At 44.9% G+C, this 22,304-nt stretch overlaps 1 protein-coding gene across 6 annotated transcripts in view; it reads left to right on the forward strand.

The window, feature by feature from the left end:
- LOC144289402 (uncharacterized) overlaps nt 1-22,304 on the forward strand; it is a 30,517-nt gene that overhangs the window by 6,305 nt on the left and 1,908 nt on the right. The window contains exons 2-11 of one of the 6 annotated variants that reach the window (XM_077857533.1): nt 1,121-1,240; nt 8,006-8,141; nt 13,987-14,121; nt 15,639-15,700; nt 16,198-16,222; nt 18,069-18,139; nt 18,564-18,642; nt 19,761-19,814; nt 20,983-21,124; nt 21,306-21,387. In XM_077857533.1, coding sequence (XP_077713659.1) covers nt 1,187-1,240; nt 8,006-8,141; nt 13,987-14,121; nt 15,639-15,700; nt 16,198-16,222; nt 18,069-18,139; nt 18,564-18,642; nt 19,761-19,789 — 591 coding nt within the window. In that variant the 5' untranslated portion in view covers nt 1,121-1,186 and the 3' untranslated portion in view covers nt 19,790-19,814; nt 20,983-21,124; nt 21,306-21,387. Of the gene's footprint in view, nt 1-1,120; nt 1,241-6,141; nt 6,296-8,005; nt 8,142-10,010; nt 11,695-12,588; nt 12,721-13,986; nt 14,122-15,638; nt 15,701-16,197; nt 16,223-18,068; nt 18,140-18,563; nt 18,643-19,760; nt 19,815-20,982; nt 21,125-21,305; nt 21,388-22,304 lie in introns of those variants that run through there. The other 5 variants (XM_077857534.1, XM_077857536.1, XM_077857537.1 and 2 more) reach the window with 5 other exon arrangements.

Consider the following 22,304-nt stretch of genomic DNA (forward strand, 5'->3'; position numbering starts at 1 on the left):
AGAGGATGTGGAGAAAGGGGAACCCGCTTGCACTGTTGGTGGGAATGTGACCTGGTGCAGCCACTCTGGAAAACTGTGTGGAGGTTCCTCAAAGAGTTAAAAATAGACCTGCCCTACGACCCAGCAATTGCACTGTTAGGGATTTACCCCAAAGATACAGATGCAATGAAACGCCGGGACACCTGCACCCCGATGTTTCTAGCAGTAATGTCCACAACAGCCAAACTGTGGAAGGAGCCTCGGTGTCCATCGAAAGATGAATGGATAAAGAAGATGTGGTTTATGTATACAATGGAATATTACTCAGCCATTAGAAACGACAAATACCCACCATTTGCTTCGACGTGGATGGAACTGGAGGGTGTTATGCTGAGTGAAGTTAGTCAATTGGAGAAGGACAAACATTATATGGTCTCATTCATTTGGAGAATATAAAAAATAGTAAAAGGGAATAAAGGGGGAAGGAGAAAAAATGAGTGGGAAATATCAGAGAGGGACACAGAACATGAGAGACTCCTTACTTTGGGAGACGAACAAGGGGTGGTGGAAAGGGAGGTGGGCAGGGGGGTGGGGGTGACTGGGTGATGGGCACTGAGGGGGGTGCTTGATGGGATGAGCACTGGGAGTTATACTATATGTTGGCAAATTGAACTCCAATAAAAAATAATAAAAAAATTAAAAAAAGAAAAAAACCCACATGGATTAAAATTCACATGGAACCAGCCCTTCAGCTTCACAGAAACATTTTAGCTAAAGTATTAATGATGATGTGACTGTGATAGCAGTGCCATAAAACAAGTGACCTTCATGGACAAAACTGTGTGGTTAAAATTAGAAAGACAAAGGAAAATGAGATCTGATTATTAATGTAATTAGTTGATGATCCAGTGGGATGACAGATCCATAAATGCCAGCTATAGACTGATGATAATGGAGCATTCAAATCTCCAAACTGGTGCTCAAGTCCTGCTCTCAGAAATAATGAGGGACCTGTTTCCTCTATCCTGCCTCCTTGCAAGGTGCTAATGCCATGTTCCGAATAACGATGTGCCAAGCTAGCATAATGGCAGTGCTGCTCTTGCTGCACATTAACTCCACTATTTGTTTTCTGTTCCTCCAGGGTCTGAGCTTTTGAAAATTGGACATTTATGAAGTGCTATCATGAATCAGACAGGGAGAGAATATTATGATTAACCCTGCTTACGGATGGCCAGATTCACAGCATGTTCATAAATTCAAAGTATGTTGAGGGTATAATGCACTAGAATCTTTTTATTTATTTATTTTGAAATAATCCCCCTCAAGACCTCTATTAGAGTGCCTAAATTACCTTTAAAAGTGTAATTTGGCACCGGACTTGTTACTGACTCCTTCAAGCTCAATATTTCAGTGCCTAAGTAGAACCAGTTATGCATATAGAGATAAAACACTTCACAGGTCCATAGCTTCATTCAGGTGGGTAGTCTTTGTTGGCTGTTAAACTTGATAGTATCCAGTGAGATTATTCAGACAATCATAAGCCACAGTGAGGACATGGTTTGCCCCAGAACACAGGTCAATAAATGACAGAACTAGTGCCTGAATCCTACAACCTTTACCTCAAGATAGCACCATATCCATTGTATCAAAAGAGATTTGAATTTTTACTTTAGCCAATATACAATTGTTTAAGCAGTGGGATGATTCTTAAAGTGGGCTAATTTCCTGAAATGCATGTAGGTATCAATATTGTTCCAGCTCTGAAGAGTCTATTTTTTTAAATTTTGTAGGTCTTAATTTTGGATACAGAATTTTATATAAACAGTTCTCTGGGAAGGTGAAATGTAAGTCATCTTTCAAGTGTTTCAGTGATCACTGAGGGCTAAACAGAAGAAAATCACCACTCAGAAATAAACACCAAGAGCATTTTCCTATATATTTCCCATGTTCTTCTGTGTATATAGTATACCAGAAGGACTCTACATATGTCTGTTCAAAGCTCATAGAAATAATTGAGTGGTAAAATGTTCCAGGCACCCTGTGACAACTTGCTTCAAATGGGCATTTATAAGCATGTGCTATTTATGATGCTTTCTTAATTTCTGAAAATATGAATTTATTAAACTCTCATTTGGTAATGATGGAACAACAAGGTTTAGATTGTTGGAAGAAAGTAATGCAGGTACATTATAATTTAATGATAATTAAATCTTTATGTCTTATGTCATGAAAAAAAAAAAAAAGGAAAGCCGACAAATAAAGAAAGGAAAACAGTGGGCGAGGGGAACCGTAAGTAGGCCGCCTACAGCAGAGCAGTGGTAGCCCCTGGGACACGAAAGCCCAGCCCTGGACAAGCAGGGCTTTTAATAAGCTGAGCTTGAGTTTTCCCCGATGGAAAAGCGCTTAGCCGGGAAATCAGGCCGATTCGAGGGAGGGGCAGTGAAGCCTCCAGATTCCTGGGGTCACTATAAGAGGAGGGGCACCCCGGGGGAAAGCTCACCACAAACCGCAGAGGCGTATCAGGAAAGGGCTGCAGCGCCGCAGCCCTCCCGCGCATTTGGGAGAAGCCAGTCAGGTAGGGGAGCCGGCCCAGGTGAGAGGGCTGGACCCTGTTCTCTTCTGGAGAGGCAGGCCCTGGGAGCGTGGGTCCAGCAGCACAGGGCCCCGGGCTCAGGGCGCCCAGGGGGATAAAGCCGGCGATTCTGGGTTCCTCCTGGGACAGGCTGAAGCAGGGAGGATAAAGGAAAGCAACAAGCATCCTGCTGCTGGGCGCTCCACAAGCTGTGCAGATCAGTGCACCCGCGCCTGCCCCGGGAGCATCTAGGCCAGTGCAGACTGGGCACTGCAGGCAGTGACTCACGGGGAGCTGACTCCACAGCTGGACAGCTGGCCGCCCTCGGGATTGTTTTTCCTCCTTCTGTCACCTTGTGCCTCGGAGAGGCAAGACCTCTAGGGAACCAAGGCCCCCAGGGAGACAGCTCATCCTGAGCCCAGCACCTGGCAAGGGGTGGGGCCTGTCCACCCAGGCACACACTCACCTGAGAATCAGCACAGCACACCCCTCCCCCAGGAGAACTGCTGGAAGAACAAGGGAAAAACAAGGTTATTGACCAAGCAGCGCTGGAAAGCTCCAGGACTGAGGGAAATTAGTATATAGAACTAGGGCCTTTTGTCCTTTTTTTTTTCTTTTTCTTTTTCCAATCCGACTCCTTTTTATATCAGACTACAAGTTTCCAATAATTTTTCTCTTTTCCCACCTTTACTACAATATTTTACCAGTTATTTTTTAATTGTTTTGACTTTCATATTTCTACAATTACATGTCTTAGATATATTTGGCACTTCTGGATCCCTTCAAGGTATTCACTTAAATTTTGGGGTTTTGTTTTGTATTTTTTTCTTTTCTGTCTCATTTTCTTCTACAATAGTGGAAGTTCATACCTTATAAAACAGGATCAACAGAGGATCCCTGGTGGCGCAGCGGTTTGGCGCCTGCCTTTGGCCCAGGGCGTGATCCTGGAGACCCGGGATCGAATCCCACGTCGGGCTCCCGCAGCATGGAGCCTGCCTATGTCTCTGCCTCTCTCTCTCTCTCTCTCTGTGTGACTATCATAAATAAATATTAAAAAAAAACAAAAAACAAAACAGGATCAACATACACTTAGAACAAAGTGGAATGCTGAGTTGGTTCTTTTTTTTTTTTTTTTTGAGTTGGTTCATTCTGTGAGATTATACTCTCTCTTCCATTTCTGACGTCCCCCTTATTTTATCTTCTTTATATTTTTGTGGGAAATGTGGGGCTTTATTTATTTATGTCTGGTTTATATACATTTGGGATTATCCATCTTCTAACATATAGAACAAAATACACTCAGAACCAAGAAAATCACCCTCTAGGACACCTCAGCTACACATCATGTCTCCCCGACCACCTCTTCAACACCAAGACCCCCCCTTTTTTTTCTCTCTACTTCCTTTCCTTTTCTTCTTTTTTTGTGTTGTTTGTTTTTTTTCCTTTCTTTGACTACTTTGTTTTAAAATTTGATTTTCATGTTAGTGGTCCTTTTGTTTCATTGGTTTCTGTTCTTCTTTTTTTTTAAATATTCTTGTCTCTGACCTCTTCAGTATCATCTAGGGTGTATTTTACATAGGTCCTGTTTGATCATTTTGATTCACCCTGATCAAACAGCCACTGCCTTGGGCAAAATGCCTAGAAGGAAGAGATCACCACCAAAGAACTGACAAGAAACATTTCTCTCTGCCACAGAGTTACCAAATTAGGATTTAAATAAATGTCAGAAATCCAACTTGAGAAGTACAATTATAAAGGCACTGGTGGCTCTTTTTAAAAAAATAAATTTGTTTTAATTGCTATTCAATTTGCCAACACACAGAATAACATCCAGTGCTCTTCCCGTCAAGTGCCCCCCTCAGTGCCCATCACCCATTCACGCCCACCCCCCACCCTCCTCCCCTTCCACCACCCCTAGTTCGTTTCCCAGAGTTAGGAGTCTTTATGTTCTGTCTCCCTTTCTGATATTTCCCACAAACTTTTTTTCCCTTCCCTTCTATTCCCTTTCACTATTATTTATATTCCCCAAATGAATGAGAACATATAATGTCTTCCTTCTCTGATCGACTTACTTCACTCAGCATAATACACTCCAGTTCCATCCACGTTGAAGCAAATGATGGGTATTTGTCATTTCTAATGGCTGAGTAATATTCCTTTTTTTAAATAAATTTATTTTTTATTGGTGTTCAATTTACCAACATACAGAATGACACCCAGTGCTTATCCCGTCAAGTTCCACCCTCAGTGCCCATCACCCAGTCACCCCTACCCCCCTGCCCACCTCCCCTTCCACCACCCCAGTTCGTTTCCCAGAGTTAGGGGTCTTTATGTTCTGTCTCCCTTTCTGATATTTCCCACACATTTCTTCTCCCTTTCCTTCTATTCCCTTTCACTATTATTTATATTCCCCAAATGAATGAGATCATATAACGTTTGTCCTTCTCCGATTGACTTACTTCACTCAGCATAATACCCTCCAGTACCATCCATGTCGAAGCAAATGGTGAGTATTTGTCGTTTCTAATGGCTGAATGATATTCCATTGTATACATAAACCACATCTTCTTTATCCATTCATCTTTTGATGGACACTGAGGCTCCTTCCACAGTTAGGCTATTGTGGACATTGCTGCTAGAAACATCGGGGTGCAGGTGTCCCGGCGTTTCACTGCATCTGTATCTTGGGCGCAAATCCCCAGCAGTGCAATTGCTGGGTCGTAGGGCAGGTCTATTTTTAACTCTTTGAGGAACCTCCACACAGTTTTCCAGAGTGGCTGCACCAGTTCACATTCCCACCAACAGTTCACATTCCCACCAACACATTCCCACCAACAGTTCACAAGAGGGTTCCCTTTTCTCCGCATCCTCTCCAACATTTGTGGTTTCCTGCCTTGTTAATTTTCCCCATTCTCACTGGTGTGAGGTGGTATCTCATTGCGGTTTTGATTTGAATTTCCCTGACGGCACGTGATGCGGAGCATTTTCTCATATTCTTGTTGGCCACGTCTATGTCTTCCTCGTGAGATTTCTCTTGATGTCTTTTGCCCATTTCATGATTGGATTGTTTCTTTGGTGTTGAGTTTAGTAAGTTCTTTATAGATCTTGGATACTAGACTTTCCTACCTTGTTAGCAGCAAAAATGTTTCTCTGTGTAGCATTCCAGCTATTCTCTCTAAGTCTCAGGTCAAATTCGTAGGTGTGTAGGGTATTTTGAAAGTCATCTAGGTAAGTGGGTGGGATCAGGTGAGTTGAGGCCCCTCCTCTTCTGCCCTCTTGCCCCCTCCCTCTCCTGGAGAGGTTGACCTGGAGTTTCCTAAAATTGAGGAAGCTCAGGAATAGTCAAAGTGGGGGGAGATGGTATTTCAAATCAAGGATGGAGCTTCTCTTTTTTGAACATGCTCGCTTTGCACTTTTCACGCTGAAATTTTTTCTGCCACCTGCATTAGGCAGGCACTGTTTTCTTTTTTGTTTTCTGTTTTCTGATATAACTTGAAACACATATGTCCTCGTAAATGCCACACGTGCCCATGTAAACAGACACTCTTCTAAACAGCAGCAGTTGGACCCACAGCGTGCAGAGGCACGTTCACTCTGAAGGCCCTTGATGACCAATCGCCATGGGGATATGATGATGCACACTTTGCATTCTATCCCAACTGTCACTCTCTGAGCTGAGCAACAGCCAAGTGGTGATAGCTGAGATGCTCCTCATGATGGGAAATCTGAATTGTTTTTCTACAGGTATGTTCACATTACTTTTCTTAAGACTGTTCCTTCCCCCCCGGGCTGGATAACTTTTACTGAAATCATATTCACGTGCTCTTTTGCATTTCCACTCTCCAATTCGTCTACAGGGTTATAGAAAGGTGTTTTCTAATATTGTGCTGTTACTTTACAATGTTCATTCTTGTATCAGGCCACTGAGAAGCAGATGGTCTGGCTGTTGTTTTCTAAAGAGAGACCAGAGGTGGGCTCCCGCAGGCTTTGGTTTTGGTGGGTATGCAGGGAAGCCCCTGCTGCCTCCCAATGCTGGGTCTAGAGAAGGATGAGGAGAGATCCCAGAGCACAGACTGGATCCACGGGAGAATGGGAGCAGGAAGGCACAAAAGCAGCCAGTGCAGCCACACGCGCTGTCAGCCAGGCCTTAGTCCACACTGCTCAGTCACTCACATCAGTAGTGAGACGCTGAACAGCACAGAATTAATCTTTCAACAACTAAAGCCCTAGCCCAGACGTCCCCCTTCCCATGAGCACACTGGAACTGTTCATCTAGAGTTGGTGAGTTGAAGAGAAGCTAATTCTGGGCAGAGCCATCATATAACAGTTGGTTTGGGATGTCATGGGTTTGGAGTCAGCTTGAGGGCTGAAGAGACCACTGGTCATTGGGTGTGGTCACCTGGTCATTGAAAGGCCCAGGGAGAGGAAGCAGACGCTGGGAAGATGCTGGGGAGGATGGCCACTGTTGGATTTCCCTGAACCTCACATGGGCTTGGTTTGGAGGAAACCATCCTATCTTCTGTCAGGGATGAAACACAGGATCAGGAGGCTGAGCTAGGTTTCCAGCTCTTTTCCTGGCCCAGGCACCTACTCCAGGGCATGCACTGTATCCCTCGGCAATTGTGGGGCAGGAGGATTTGTGAAAATACAGAGTATTTCAGATCTCTCTCCCAGGGAACAACTACATTCCTGTCTGGGATCTAACACTCATCATTGTAGCCACCTCTGGGCATTCACTTAATCTCTCTACATTTCCAAAGCCTACACTGTAAACGATGGGTTGAAGCCCCTTCTCTGACCTCTCCGGGCGGGCTGAAGGGGGGATCACAGGAGCCGACGATACATATTATCTATGAGCCCTTCTGTGACATTGCCATGTAAAGGCTGAGGAGTCAGCCTCCATCCCCCCTGCTGTGGAGCCAGCCATGTCCCCTCTCTGGAAGCAGCCACTACCATGTGTGGAGCTCATTCTCTAGGCATTCAGTAGCTGAACAGCTATAGAGCAATTGTGAAGCATCAGTCCTTTCCTTCCCTTAAGGCTTTCCTGGTAGGAAAGTGCTCTTAGCCTCCTAACTTAACACATTGAACAGCAATTTGTAGACCTGGATAACATTTCCACTTTGCAGAACAGGGATCTGAGGCACTGAGGGGTCCCCATAACTCTCTCAGCTATGTGTACCTGCTAAGTGGTATGGGAACCCGGGCCAATAGGTGTGGTCACTGTGCTGCGTGTCTAGAATGTATCAGCCAGAGAAGGTACCTGTCCACCAACCCAGTCTGTGGGCTGTGGAAGTCCAGGCCAATCTGTAACATCTTTCTAAGGTCAACTGTAATTCAGGAGTCTCTGCCAGGCAGCTGATGAAGAAGGAAAGAAGATTGCACTCTGACAAAGTTCCCTATGGTCTTCTGTCAGCAAGTTGCCAACCGTGCTCTGTATCGTTATGTATTTCCCAGGATCTTGTTTGCGAGATTCAGGAAGAAATGGGCAACCCTAGTCCAGAAATATCAACTTCTGGCCCCCCTTCTGACCATTGGCGAAAGTCCACTTCTGGCCACACACGGGTACAAGGTACAGATGACCCAGATCAAGGTACTGTGGAGATTTTCTCACTTGGTTGACATGGAGGATTCTCTCTAAGTCTCATGTCCTTAAGACACAGGAATAAACATGCTGGGACACACTTCTCTGTGTTTGAAAAGAACGTTTAAAAACTAGGTTGTATGTTCAATGTGAGGACCCTGAGATCAAGAGTTGCATGCCTCCTTGACTGAGGCAGCCAGGGGACCCATCTTTCCCTGTGAATTCACATGCTCAAATTTACATTTACTCAGACAATGGGTACATTCAGTTCACTTTACTAGTAACCAATGTGTCCGGTGCAATTCACTGACCTTAGCTACTTTTTGGACATAGAGCATTATCGCTATCTCCCTGAAAGAGTGTTTCTGGATTTTAATCATGATTACTGCATTTAAATTCCATTTGCCAACATATAGTTTAACACACAGTGCTCATTCCTTCGAGTGCCCTCCTTAGTGGCCATCATGCAGTCATCCCATTGCCCCACGCACCTCCCCTTCTGCAACCCTTTGTTCATTTCCCAGAGTTAGGAGTCTCTCATGGTTTCTCTCCCTCTCTACTTTTTCCTCTCAGTTCCCCTCCTTTCTTGATAACCCTTTTCACTATTGCTTATTTTTCACACATGAGTGGAAGCATATGATGATTGCCTTTCTCCCATTGACTGACTTCAGTCAGCATCATGCCCTCCAGTTCCATCCACATCGAAGCAAATGCTGGTGTTTGTCCTTTCTGATGGCTAATATTCCATTGTATATTTAGACCACATCTTCCTTACCCATTCATGTGTCGAAGGAAATCGTGGCTCCTATACAGTTTTCCTGTTGTGGATATTGCTGGTATGAACACTGGAGTGCAGGTGGCAGAAGAATGAAACTAGACCACTGTCTTTCACCATACACAAAGATAAACTCAAAATGGATGAAAGATCTAAATGTGAGACAAGATTCCATCAAAATCATGGTGTTTCACTACATCTGTGTCTTTAGGGTAAATACCCAGCAGTGGAGTTGCTGGCTTGTAAGGTAGGTCTAGTTTTAGTTTCTTGAGGAACCTCCACACATTTTCCCAGAGTGGCTACCAGTTCACATTTCCACCAACAGTGCAAGATGTTTCCCCTTTTCCCACATCCTCTCCAAAGTTTGCTGTGTCCTGCCTTGTTAGTTTCGCCAATCTCACTGGCATGTGGTAGTATCTCATTGTAGTTTTGATTTGTATTTACCCAATGGCATGTGATGTGGAGCATGTTCTCATATGCTTGTTGACCATGAGTATGTCTTCTTTGTAGATTTGTCTGTTTTTGTCCTCTGCCCATTTCATGATTAGATTTTTTGTTCCTTGGCATTAAGCTTGATAAGTTCTCTATCAATCTTGGATACTAGCCCATTAACTAATATGTCATTTGCAAATATCTTCTCCCATTCTGTAGGTTGTCTTGTAGTTTTGTAGACTGTTTCTTTTGCTGTGCAGAAGCTCTTTATCTTGATGAAGTCCCAATAGTTCATTATTGCTTTTGTTCCCTTGCCTTCATAGATGTATCTTGCAGGACGTTGCTGTGGCCAAGTTCAAAAATGGTGTTGCCTGTGTTATCCTCTAGGAACTTGATGGATTCTTGTCTCACATTTAGATCTTTTTTTTTTTTTTTTAAAGATTTTATTTATTTATTCATGATAGTCACAGAGAGAGAGAGGCAGAGACACAGGCAGAGGGAGAAGCAGGCTCCATGCACCGGGAGCCCGATGTGGGATTCGATCCCGGGTCTCCAGGATCGCGCCCTGGGCCAAAGGCAGGCGCCAAACCGCTGCGCCACCCAGGGATCCCTACATTTAGATCTTTAATCCAGTTAGAGTTTATCTTTTTGTCTGGTGGAAAAGAATGGTGTAGTTCATTCTTCTGCACATGGCTGTTCAATTTTCCCAGCACCATTTATTGAAGAGACTGTCCTTTTTCCAGGGGACAGTCTTTGCTGCCTTCGAATATTAGTTGAACATAGAGTTGAGCACCCATTTCTGGGTTCTTTATTCTGTTCTATTGATCTATATGTCTGTTTTGTAACACCTTGACATTTAATTTGAAACTTGCCAAAGACAAGAGAAAATCCTTAAAGCAGTGAGAGATAGGAGATTCCAAACTTATATGGGGAAATTTATTAGATTAACAGCAGAGTTCTCCACAGAGAGCTGGCAGGCCAGATGGCCTGGCAGGATATATTCAGGGTCCTAAAGGGGAAGAACATGCAGCCAAGAATACTCTATCCTTCAAGGCTCTCATTCAGAAAGAAGGAGACATAAAGAGCTTCCAACATAGGCAGAAACTTAAAAGATATGTGACCACCAAACAAGCTCTGCAAAAAATATTAAGGGGGACCCTGTAAAAGAAAGAGGAAGCTTGAAGAAATAATCCACAAAACAGGGATTGAAGAGGTATTATGATGACACTAAATTCATATGTTTCAATAGTTACTCTGAATGTGAAAGTGCAAAATGATCCCATGAAAAGATGCAGGGTTTCTGACAGGATAATAAAGCAAGACAGATCCCTTTAGTCTCGAAGAGACTCATTTTAGAGCTAAGGACACCTCCAGCCTGAAAATGAATGTTTGGAGAACCATTTACCATTCAAATGGTCCTCAAAAGGAAGCTGGGGTAGCAATCCTCATATTAGATAAAATGAACTTTATCCCAAAGACTTTAGTAAGAGAAAAGAGGAACACTATGTCATACTTAAAGGATATATCCAACAAGAAGACCTAACAATCATGAATATTTATGCCCAAATTAACAAGGGCTTTAAATGATACAGTAGACCCAATAGATTTCACCTATATACAGAACTTTGCCACCGAACACAACTGAACACACGTCCTTCTCAAGTGCACGTGGAAGTTTCTCTAGAAGAGACCACATACTGGATCACAAATCAGCTCTCAACCGATACCAAAAGATTGGGATTGTCCCCTGCATATTTTCAGACCACATGATTTGAAACTAGAACTCAATCACAAGAGGAAATTTGGGGAAAAAAAAAACTCTTTTTTCTGTCTCATCAACAGATTCCTGTGCATTGACTTTGTACCCTGCCATAGTACTGAATTCCTCTACCAGTTCCACCCATCTTAGGGTGGAGTCTTTTGGGTTTTGTACATACAGTATCCTGTCATCTGCAGATGATAAAAGTTTGACTTCTTCTTTGACCATTTGAATGCCTTTTGTTTCTTTTTGTTGTCATATTCCTGAGGCTGGGACTTCTAGCACTATGTCAAACAACAGCGGTGAGAATGGGCATCCCTGTTGAGTTCCTAACCTTAGGGGAAAAACTTACTTTTTTCCTGCTAAGTGCCACAGGTGGCCATGTAGACAGACAGTAGCCCACACCGCATCACAAAGGCCCATACTGTGTAGATGTGCATTCACTCTGGAAGTTATATAATGGCCCGTTACCATGGGGATGTGATGATGCGCACAATCCCTTAATTTCCCACTGTTACTCTCAGAGCTGAGCAGTACCAGTGTGGTAATAGTTGTGGAGCTCCCCACGATGGGAAATCTGAACTGTTGCTCTTCAGGTATGTACCTATTCGAGTTCCAAGGCCTGTTCCTTCAAATTGGCTATGAAACTTTTACTAAATTATGCTCATCTTTTTAAACTTCTCATCGTCTGATTGTATAGAGGGTTATGTAAAGATATTGTATAAACTTCCGTGTTACGGGCCTATTGTCCTTCTCTCAAGCTGCCTGCCTTAATACCATCCTAAATTTAGGACAATGTGTGATTTCCACATGCCAGTTTTGTATATATTTGCATCGAGAAAACACACGGAAACACACCCACACTGCTTTCAATGGGTCGGGAGAGTGTTGGTGCCATTTCAGCAAGAGTCACTCCATTTGGAGAATACCAGGAGAATTCCCACTCAAGTTTTCCTCAATATAGATGTCAGAATCTGAGGGCATATATTCCCAGTCTAAATCCAGAGATTTTTCTATAGAATGAAACGGAATTCTTTTTTTTTTAACAATAAATTTATTTTTTATTGGTGTTCAATTTGCCAACATACAGAATAACACCCAGTGCTCATCCTGTCAAGTGCCCCCCTCAGTGCCCATCAACCATTCACCCCCACCCTCCGCCCTCCTCCCCTTCCACCACCCCTAGTTCGTTTCCCAGAGTTAGGAGTCTTCATGTTCTGTCTCCCTTTCGGATATTTCCTACCCATTTCTTCTCCCTTCCCTTCTAGTCCCTTTCACTATTTTTTATATTCCCCAAATGAATGAGACCATATAATGTTTGTCCTTCTCCGATTGACTTATTTCACTCAGCATAATACCCTCCAGGTCCCTCCACGTCGAAGCAAATGGTGGGTATTTGTCATTTCTAATGGCTGAGTAATATTTCATTGTATACATAAACCACTTCTTCTTTATCCATATTTCGATGGACACCGAGGCTCCTTCCACAGTTTGGCTATTGTGGACATTGCTGCTAGAAACATCAGGGTGCAGGTGTCCCAGCATGAAACGGAATTCTTGCAGGAGTTTTCTGGGTCAAAGTGCACACGTTCACTGGCTTTGGAGTGATATCTGGGACTGGGGTAAGATGGGACTGCGTCATTTGTGGCCACAGTGAAATGGATATTTGCAACTGAGGGATGGAGGGTTTGGCCAACGTTCTCAAGAGAGTCTTAGACTGGGATCTCCACCCTGTCCCCTGCCACCATGGTGTCTAGAGAGGGTGATGGATACTGAGAGTGGGGATGGATATGTAGGAGGTCAGAAAGAGCAACCAAACCCACTCTCAGCCTGTCCTTAGTCCATGCCCCTCAGACCTTTGCCAGATAAATAGCAAGTCACTGAGAGTCACAGAATTCACTCATTCAACCATTCTGGGGTGGGATGGATTCATAGAGCTATCAGCTGAATTCAGTCTTGGCTTTTTCTCTAGTCAAACACTTCTTCCAGGGCATCCATTCTCTCCCATAGAAACTCTGGGCAAGAAGATTTGGGACATGGAGGAGAGTCATGATTCAGGGGCCCCAGGCATTTTCTCAGGGTCCTCAGGTTGGTCTCAGGTGGCCAGTGATCTCTATACCCTGAACCTAACTACCTTGGTGCCCCAGATCCGTCATTCACCAGTGTGGCAAGTCTGGACATGTTACTCCATCTCCTTAAATTTTAATCTCCCTCAATTTCAGTAATTCTACGTAATTTCCCACAGCTTCACTGTAGGACATGAGTGACGATCCCTGCTTGCCAAGCCCTAAGAAGGCTGGTGTCAGATCACAGCAGATGTTAATAACGTATTCTCCGTGATTTGGACACATCAGTCTCACGTCAAGGCTGAGGACTAAGCCTCCATCCTCCGTTACTGTGGAGACATTCAATTCCCCTCTCTGGATTCACTCATTACCAAGTGTCCAGCTCATTCTCTACTCATTCAAAATCTGAACGCTTATGGAGCAATAGTGAAGCACCAGTCCTTGCCTTTCCTTTCAGTTTTATTGGTGGTCAACCAAATCTCCCCTCGTTTCCACATTCCAGAATAGGGAACGGAGGTGCAGAGGGCTCCCCACCACTCTCTGGGGTACATGGTCGTCCTAACTAGGACTCCCGTCCTAGGTCGTCAGTTTTGCTCCCTGTGCCATGTGGCATCTCTCTAATAACTCAGCCAAAGTCATGTGATTGCCCACAAAACTTGTCTGTGGGGGTTGTAAGTGCACACCAACTGTAGCAACTTCCTGCCTCCAACTTTGATCCAGAGGGCTCAAGCTGAACAGCTGAACAGACTGAACCGTGCAATTCCCTATGGTTTTCTGCCTGCAAGTGGCCAACAATTTTCTCCCTTCTGGCCCAATTTCCAGAATTTTGCTCGGACTGCAGAAGAGGAAACGTGCTGGACACACCAAGAACATCACCTTCTGTCCTCAAAAGGCAGACCAGGCAAGGCCGCTTCTGGCCCCGCAATAGGGTCAATCCTGCAGCGGACACAGAGGAAGGTATTGTGGAAATTTCCTCATTAAGTCAATCCAGAGTACTCTCTTTCATTAAGGACTATATGCTTATGAGATAGCAAAAACATAATGTGACGGTCCTTTTTGTTGTTGTTATTTCCTGTGTACAAATTTAAATTCACTAAGTCAACTGGTGGTAGGAGAAGGGTCTGGATGCATTTCTAACTCAAAAGTGGGCTCACTCTACTAGTAAACAACTTCTCTAGTGCATCTTTAGACCTTAGCTGATTTTGGAATATTGGGAGGTCTAAAGCTCTCCCTGGACCACTGCTTCTAAACTTTTCAAACCAACTAACAGCTAGGATTCAGGGCAGGTTAAGGTACACATAAAGGTTGGACAGATAATGCAGAAAATCTCCATAAGCTACACCTCCACTTTCCCCTAAGGGATAGCTTCTTACATGAGTGTGGGACATTTCTTTCAATCAGAGAAACTACACCCATATATTTTTAAATGCAAAGTGCTGAATTTACACTAAAACTCATGCTTTGTGAGTTGACATTCTAAGAGCTTTGACAATTGCATCATGTCAAGTGTCCCCCCTCTGGCAACGCACAGAATCTTTACACCTACGTCCACAGTAGCATGACGCACAATAGCTACAGGCGGACACTCCTGGAAAGGCCATCAACTGAAGAATTGATAAATAAAATGGCATATACGTGAGTGCGTGTGTCTGTGTGTTGCACACACAGTGTGAGATAGTAATCAAACATTCATACAATTGAATTCACAACATGCTACAACATGAATCGACCTTGAGAAATAAGATATTTTGGAGCTGCCAGCTGAGAAAATCCTATATTTTATGATTCCCCTGAAAGAACTCCACACAGCAGGCAATTTCTAGAGAAAGAAAGGGGAGGTTACAAGGGTTAAAGGCAGCGGGGTGGGGGCGAGAGGGCGGAGTTAGTTCTTCAGGGGTACAGAGGTATTTTTCGACTTGGTGAGAGTTTTGTGTGTAAATGGTAGTAATGGACACAAAGAACTCTGAATGTCATTATTACCACCGAGCGTGTACTTACACACGATGAGAAGCATAGACATTAGGTCAGTTACATCCCCCAAAACACAAGGAGTAATCCTATAGACTAGATGATGAATAGAGAAGCTGCCTTTGTGAACGCATAGAAGCCAGAGTAGTCCTATATTATGTGGAGAAGTGGAAACTTACCCTGGGCAGGGTGCTTCCCACGACCCTGTCACTGCAACAAGGTATGCACTTAGTGTTTGCCCTTCTTCACGTTGACTATTTCACACTGATTATGTCTCCTTAGCTAAAAAAGACATAGATTCTGTTTCCCACTTCTTTGCTGCTCCTCTCCTTTGCCTTCCGTCATCCACTAAGTAGGTGGGCCCAGGAGCAGCTCAGTCCTTCCTTGTTCACCAGTGAGTAACAAGCGCTGTAGCCCTGTGTCCACCTCAAGCAAAGCTCCTTGAGTAATTCCTGAGCAACACCAGCAATGCGCTGACAGGTATCTGTGCCTTCCCTGTCTTGCAGAGGGCCCACTGGAGGTTTCTCCTGATGGCAGGGCAGAGGAAGGGGCCCCATATCTCCCCAAGGTAAGATCAGCTTTCTTTTCCTGATGTAGAAATCTCTCTGTCTCTCTCTCTGTCCCTGTCTCTGTCTCTATCTATCTCTCTCCTCTCTCTTCTCGGGTAGTTTTCAAATCAATGCAGATTGTAGGACATCACAATGTACACAAGCAATGCTATGTGCAATTCCCTGTTTGGGGCCATGTCGAGTGAAAGTCTATAATCACCTGACAGCTGAAACAAGAGGCAAGAGAAATGACAGCATCAGTTACAACATGTAGAGTAGAGAGCATTCTCATCCACAGAACTTTTTCTTCCTTGAAAAGGAATTTTGTACTTGCTGATCAGAATGGACTGGACAGGTCTGCCAGGCAATGGTCAAGCCTCTTCCCTTGGGTGTCCTCTTTAAATTGGGGGAGCCATCGACTCAAACACTATATATGATCTGGTTTCCTGGACTCATCTTCAAAGCAGTGTATAGAAGGATATGACCCTCCTAATGTCTTCTTTTCTCTCAATCACAGGTGGATGCAGGAGGAAAGGAGAGCTGTACGTATCCTAGACTCAGGGCATTTTCACACAGAATCTAGGTGATGAAGAATGTGGGGCTGCCCTGGCTGCTTTGGAGAACCACCAGTTTCCGGGTTTCCACTGGGAGGGGGATAGGAGAATCACGAGAGCAACGGCCTCTCCTGGGAAGAACTAGAACCATGTTCTATAGACTCCAGAGGAAGTAGTTTTTTCAATGAGGTTTATGTGTATGAGGTTTGGAGGGAGTTATGCATGAGTCTCTGTAACATGACTGTGAGAGGTGTCTGTGTGTGCGTGTGGTTGTGTGTGTGCATATTCCTTCTGGAGCTCTTTCTCACTTAAACAACAAACTGCAAGTGTTGAAGTTGTAAAGAAGGAAAAAAAAAACCCTCCAAGGCACACTTTGCCTACATTGGCCCATTCCTCCTTCACAGCATTTGTGTCTGGAGGATTCTTCAAAATTACTTCACCTCACTAGATATAGAGCAGAGATGAATGGCCCAAGCCATTCCCTTCCTATGTGGAAAGGTCACCATGTGAACCAACGCCTATGTCCCAATGTTGGTGCCCTGGGCTACTGACCTGCCCTTATCTCTCAGCCCCTGGGTCATCAGAGAGCAAGGGAGTTCCAGCATCAGAGTCCATGACTGACAGTACCGGAGGCTACAGAGGTCCCACAGAGTGCCCAAAAGTCAAACGAGGCCTCAGTGGCCCCAGAAAGCAGGGGAGTTAGAGGGTACTTCACAGCTGCTTGGGCATAACATTGGTGTGTACTGCACCTAGAAGGCCCGCAGACTTCTGGTCAGCCCACAGATTCTCAGAGGGGAGAGGTCCCATGCAAGACAGTGCAGGAAACAGCAATCATTGCTGGAGTCCTTGATCAGACACGGCTGAAGCAGAGAAGCAGCAGACAGATATTTCAGTGTGTTTGATGACATTTTCATTAGGCATACAAGCGCTCAACTCCTGCAATCACACACCCAGGGGACAGTGGAAAAGAGGAACTCAACGGAAAACTTGGTCCTTAGCTTGGTGCTTAACACCCTTGTTTCAGTCTCCTGCACAGTCAGGCCAGAGACTGCAAGCACTCGCTGTGTGGTTCTTCTCGGCAATGACCCTCCCACTGGCTCCATGGCCCATGCCAGTATAATTACACCCAGACTCCATGGACCCCCACAGACACACACACACACACACACACACACACACTGCATAGGAAAGGAAGACTGGAGGGAAAATTCCACTTGACAGATAATTACTACATTCTATTCCTGATACCAAAACTACATGTTACGGTAACTAACTTGAATATAAAGAAAAGGAAAATGGCTATTTTTAAATGTTAGGATGTCCATATTTCAAATCTTCTGTATGTGATTTTCTTTAGGATGATTGATCAGTGAACAACTACAATGGGATATTGGCCTAGGGTTGCTTTCAGCCTCCGAAAATGTTACAGAAGACATAATCAGTACAGTAGCAGACTGTGGGCATCCTGGGGGAAGAACTGGTTTGCAAAGAAGAGAGTGGCAATTTAGCTGAACCTCAAAGATACAGGAGGCATCAGGGACTCTGTCGTTACAACATAGCATATATGTTAGGGTATATGCTCTTTTAGACTGACTTCTTCCCACCGAATAGGATTCCTCTCACAAGGAAGTGAAAGGTCCCATTTCTCCCTTCTTTGCTCCTGCCCTCTCTGCCTCCCTTTGTCCACCAAGGAGGAGGGCCCCGCAGCAGCTCAATGCGTACTGATCACCACCCATGTGCGCACTCCCACAATGTAACCACATCCAGCAAAGCTCCCAGACTACTTTCTGAGCACCATCTCTGCGGCCCTAACAGTGCCTATGTATCCCCCTAGTTCCCACTGAGGACCTGATAGCCGATCTTCCTCCTGCCACCGAAGAGGAAGAAGCCCCAAAAGTCTCTGAGGTAAACTCTTTTGTCTAAGACAGACATTTTTTACTTTTTCAATAGAATGAAGCTGTGATTCTGAGCCAGGACATCTCAGATGATGTATCTAATTCTCTCAGTGTGGAGAGTTTCAAGGGAGAGTGTGTTACCAACTGATACCTGGTACAATAGGGTATTTGATGGATGACAAGATCACGGACAAACGGTATGGTAGGGAGCATTTTCCTCAGCAGAAATGTCCGTCCTTGAAAGTGAGTTATTGGTTTCCTGATCAAAATGGACCCACCAGATCTTGTATGAAATGCCTAAGCTTCTTCAATGTCCTCTGTGTGTTACTCTGGGGTCAAAGACTCCGCCACTGTTTCATTTACTTTCCAAAAGAGAGCAAAAGACCTGCGTAAATGCTGTATAGAGCGCTCCTACATTTTCTCTCTAATTGCAGGTGAATGCAGGCAGGAAGGAAAATGATCCTTTCTTTATCAAGATCCATTTTCCGTGTCAGAATATAAGGATGGAAGAAGGTGAGGACTTCTTGTATGCACAGCCACCTTAACACTAGGCTCAAGCTGAGTATGCATTTTGTGATGTATTGAGAGAAACAGTCCCCTAAGGAACATGTCCATGTTCTACACTTTCTGAGGTACTAGGTCTTTTAGGTGGTGTGGGTTGTGTGTGTGAGGGTTGGGGGTGGCTGTGTTTATCTCTGTGCTTTAACTTCCAATGCATGTGTGTGTGTGTGCATGTGTCTTTGTGGGTCTGTTTCCTCAGGACATATTTTCCAATAGCACAAGTCAAACTTCCCCCCCCAAAAATGTCACCTTCACCACATTTACACTTCATATACCAGTGTTGCGTGCAATACCACATGCCTCCCTCTACACAGCGGTACCTTCAGTTTTGCTTAAAATTCTCTTTCCTCAGAAGGAGATCCTGCTGAGAGAATACCTCCAGCTCTTGCCTTCTATATGGAAACATAAAAGTAGCATTCCATACCCGCATCCCACTCCTGTGACTCTGGGCCTGGATCTGCAGTTGTCCCTCAGTTATGGGAGCATCAGTCATGTAACAAGTCCCTCATCCATTACATACCTGGAAATGCTTATCTATAAGGCCACACCGTGCCCCATATTTTAAGTGGCTTCAGTGGAAAAATAACCCAGGATACATAATATGCATTTAAGAACTCATTTTGGCGTAGTCATTTGTGTGGAACACACACAGGAAGCACACATGCTCGTGGTCAGCCCACAGATCGTGAAAGGTATGGATGTAGGTTCCACCCTCCACCATGCAGGTCGACATCTGTCAGAGTTGGGGCAAATTCTCATGCATGATTGAAGCCTATGACAGCACCTCCCATTCCCTTCTCCCGACAGTGCTTGGCTATTAATCCTCTACTCTCTACTTCCATGACTGGACTACTAACATACTTTGTCGTCACCAAACACATGGTATTTGTGTTTCTGTGATTGGCTTATTACACTTACAATAATGCTCTCTAGCTTCGAGTCAGTAAGGGTCTGAGAATCCACTAGAAAGATCCAGGAGATAGTTGATGACTGACCACACCCTCAATGAAAGTAGGAGGAGTGGCTGGTCCCCTACTAACAACAATATTGCTAACGCTGTTTTTCCCTAGATTTGTGTGTGGAGAACCTTGAGGATTGAAGGAATGAGATGGGAAAATCTCCAGGTAGGAAACAATGCTGAGTAAACCAAATGGGAGAGATTCCCTGGGAGGAGTTGTGTTGGAACTGCTCATTTGGAGACTGAACAAGTTGCATATGAATCAGGAAAGAAAATGAGTTATGTGTAGGAATCAGATTCGTCTACTTTATAACATAAATAGTAGTGACATAATAGTGACATAATAGTAGAAAACATGAGTTCAGTGTGCGGGGTTTGTGAACATCTGTTCTCACTTTCTAAAAAGTACCTTTCCCTACACTTTCCCCTCTTTGCCAAAATCAAATGTCCAATCTCGGTTCTGTCTCGTTGAGATCACTTTGGAATCATGCATGAAAGAGTTAGGATCTTTCTTCTCATTGACCTATGGGGCACATAATCTGCAGGGACACAGGAACTCGCTCCCAGATACCTGAGCCTGGAGACCTGTAGGCTGTGCCAGGTGATGGGTAAGAAGTAAACTCTATTAACTGACAGGACATGTCACATCACCTTCATGTCTCTGTCCTCACCCTGGCTCCTCCATCAAGAGCACTCACACAGCTGGATTCGTTAAAGACTGTTTGCTGTGGGGCTCTGCACGTGCTCCATTCTACTTTGGGCCTTGCCACCCTCAACACATGCTGTCATTTCCTCAAGCTTCTCCAGAACATCCATCCTCATCCTCTCTTTCCAATGTCCAGGGTAAACACTGGCACATAGTAGCATGTGTTCATGTGGCCATACTCTTCACATCTCCAAGGACCTCACTTAAAGACTAAGGTGTATTGGACAAGTTACTGTCCCGTAGTTTTCTCTCATTCTCTCTAAATCTTCACAAGATAATGGGATGGAAGTGTAGGTTGGAGGACAGAGGTCAAGTTCCTCAATACATAGGAGAAAGACCCAGGATGGGGAGGACTTGAGGAAGGGATAGATCATCTGGAATTCAGGGCACCTTAACTCTGGAGAAGTGGGGTCTAGGATATCACTGCCTATTGCTTTGCACTTTCCTTTCCCCCATTCACCCTGAAATCATTGCTGTGCTGTCCACCTGAACAAGTCTGTGCATTCAAAGGTTCCAAGGAATGAAGAAGTATGGTGCCTCTAATGTATTTGCTCCTTCATCCTTTTTCACTTCCTCTCTTTGTCCCCATAGATCCTCTGTATACCGCTTATCCATTTTCTCTTTCTAGGACTCTGGCCCTGTAGATCCTGGTATCATCCAGGCACTGGAAGCCTTGCCTCATCAGGGTCTAGGAAATCTCTGCAGCCACTCTCATCCCCTTCCTTAGCACTGCCCAGCACCTGACCCTGGGCCTGCACCACTGATTCATGGTGAGTGATCTGTCCTGAATGGCCCAGCAGGGAGCCAGGCTGTGAGTCAAAAAGCCAGCCTTTGGCTTTTTGTCTGGCTCTGCCCTAGACTCCCTGCACACGGTCTAGTTCTACCCTAGGTGACTCTGGTCATACTTGAAATCTTCCCTTCCTTTCAGCTGTCAAACCTTCTCCATTACAGGACCCAGGAGAAAGAGCAGAGGATGCAGTTTCTCAGCAGGAACACAAAGCCGTGTAAATGCGCAGTGCCTGCCACGAAAAGGGTAAGGGAAAGAAGTACACGTGTTGCTCATCACTCCCTCAACTTTCTTGGTGGGTCTGCAGCTTGATCAGCCAAAATGCCTAGGTAGCTGCTCTTGCCTAGGTTCAAAAAATAAGAGGATGGCCGACATCTATGCAGGCCACTGGAGGATGCCCTGAGCACATCCCCCAGGGACCCAGTAGCTACTCCCAGCATGCAGCAGAGCATGAAGTGAAATGTCCGCCAGCAGGCAGGGCTCTGGGTGCCTGAAGGTCACCATGGGCAGGCCTGGAGGAGGTGTTGTGCATTCTTTGCTCTCTGAAGAGCGCCCTTGATTCTGTTCTTCATCTCCCTCTGCAGGACACAGCCCTGCCTTTGTAACAGGCTCCAAGTCAGCAGAGAGCTTGCTCTGTTAATCACTAGTTGTGAAGAGGCATTTGGGGGTGGCACTGTGCTCCCCCTATTCGGGCATCTATTAAATGAGAGAAGGCACAGGGCATTCCAGTGCTCATGCAAGCACGACTGCTCACCTCTCGCAGATGTGCATCCCTCTGGCACATGGTAGGCCCTGGTATCAAGGTGGGGTAACGATGCAATCCCCATCTGGCTGGCAGCTTCCCATTTCCTTGGGTTTCTTGACCCTAATGGACCCTTCTGGGACATAGGGGCAAGCTTCATGGCAATAGTTTTCCACGTGACCTTGGAGCTTCCATAGATTCTGTCCCAGTTGGCAGACAAAGCCATCAGGGAAAGCAGAGCCCTGTGCTCCCACTCAGACATGTCTTGCAGCTCAGTGTGTATATTCTGCAAACTCATTCCCTATGTGCTACAGCAGCCTGGCGTACTGCTATGCCATGCACCACAGGCAGATGTGCCCAAGGTTCATCCAGAAAGAAACTCACTTGAGTGAGTTTGAGTGAGTTCACTTGAGTGCTCTCA

Source organism: Canis aureus, chromosome 19 (assembly GCF_053574225.1).
Source record: "Canis aureus isolate CA01 chromosome 19, VMU_Caureus_v.1.0, whole genome shotgun sequence".
Taxonomy (NCBI): domain Eukaryota; kingdom Metazoa; phylum Chordata; class Mammalia; order Carnivora; family Canidae; genus Canis; species Canis aureus.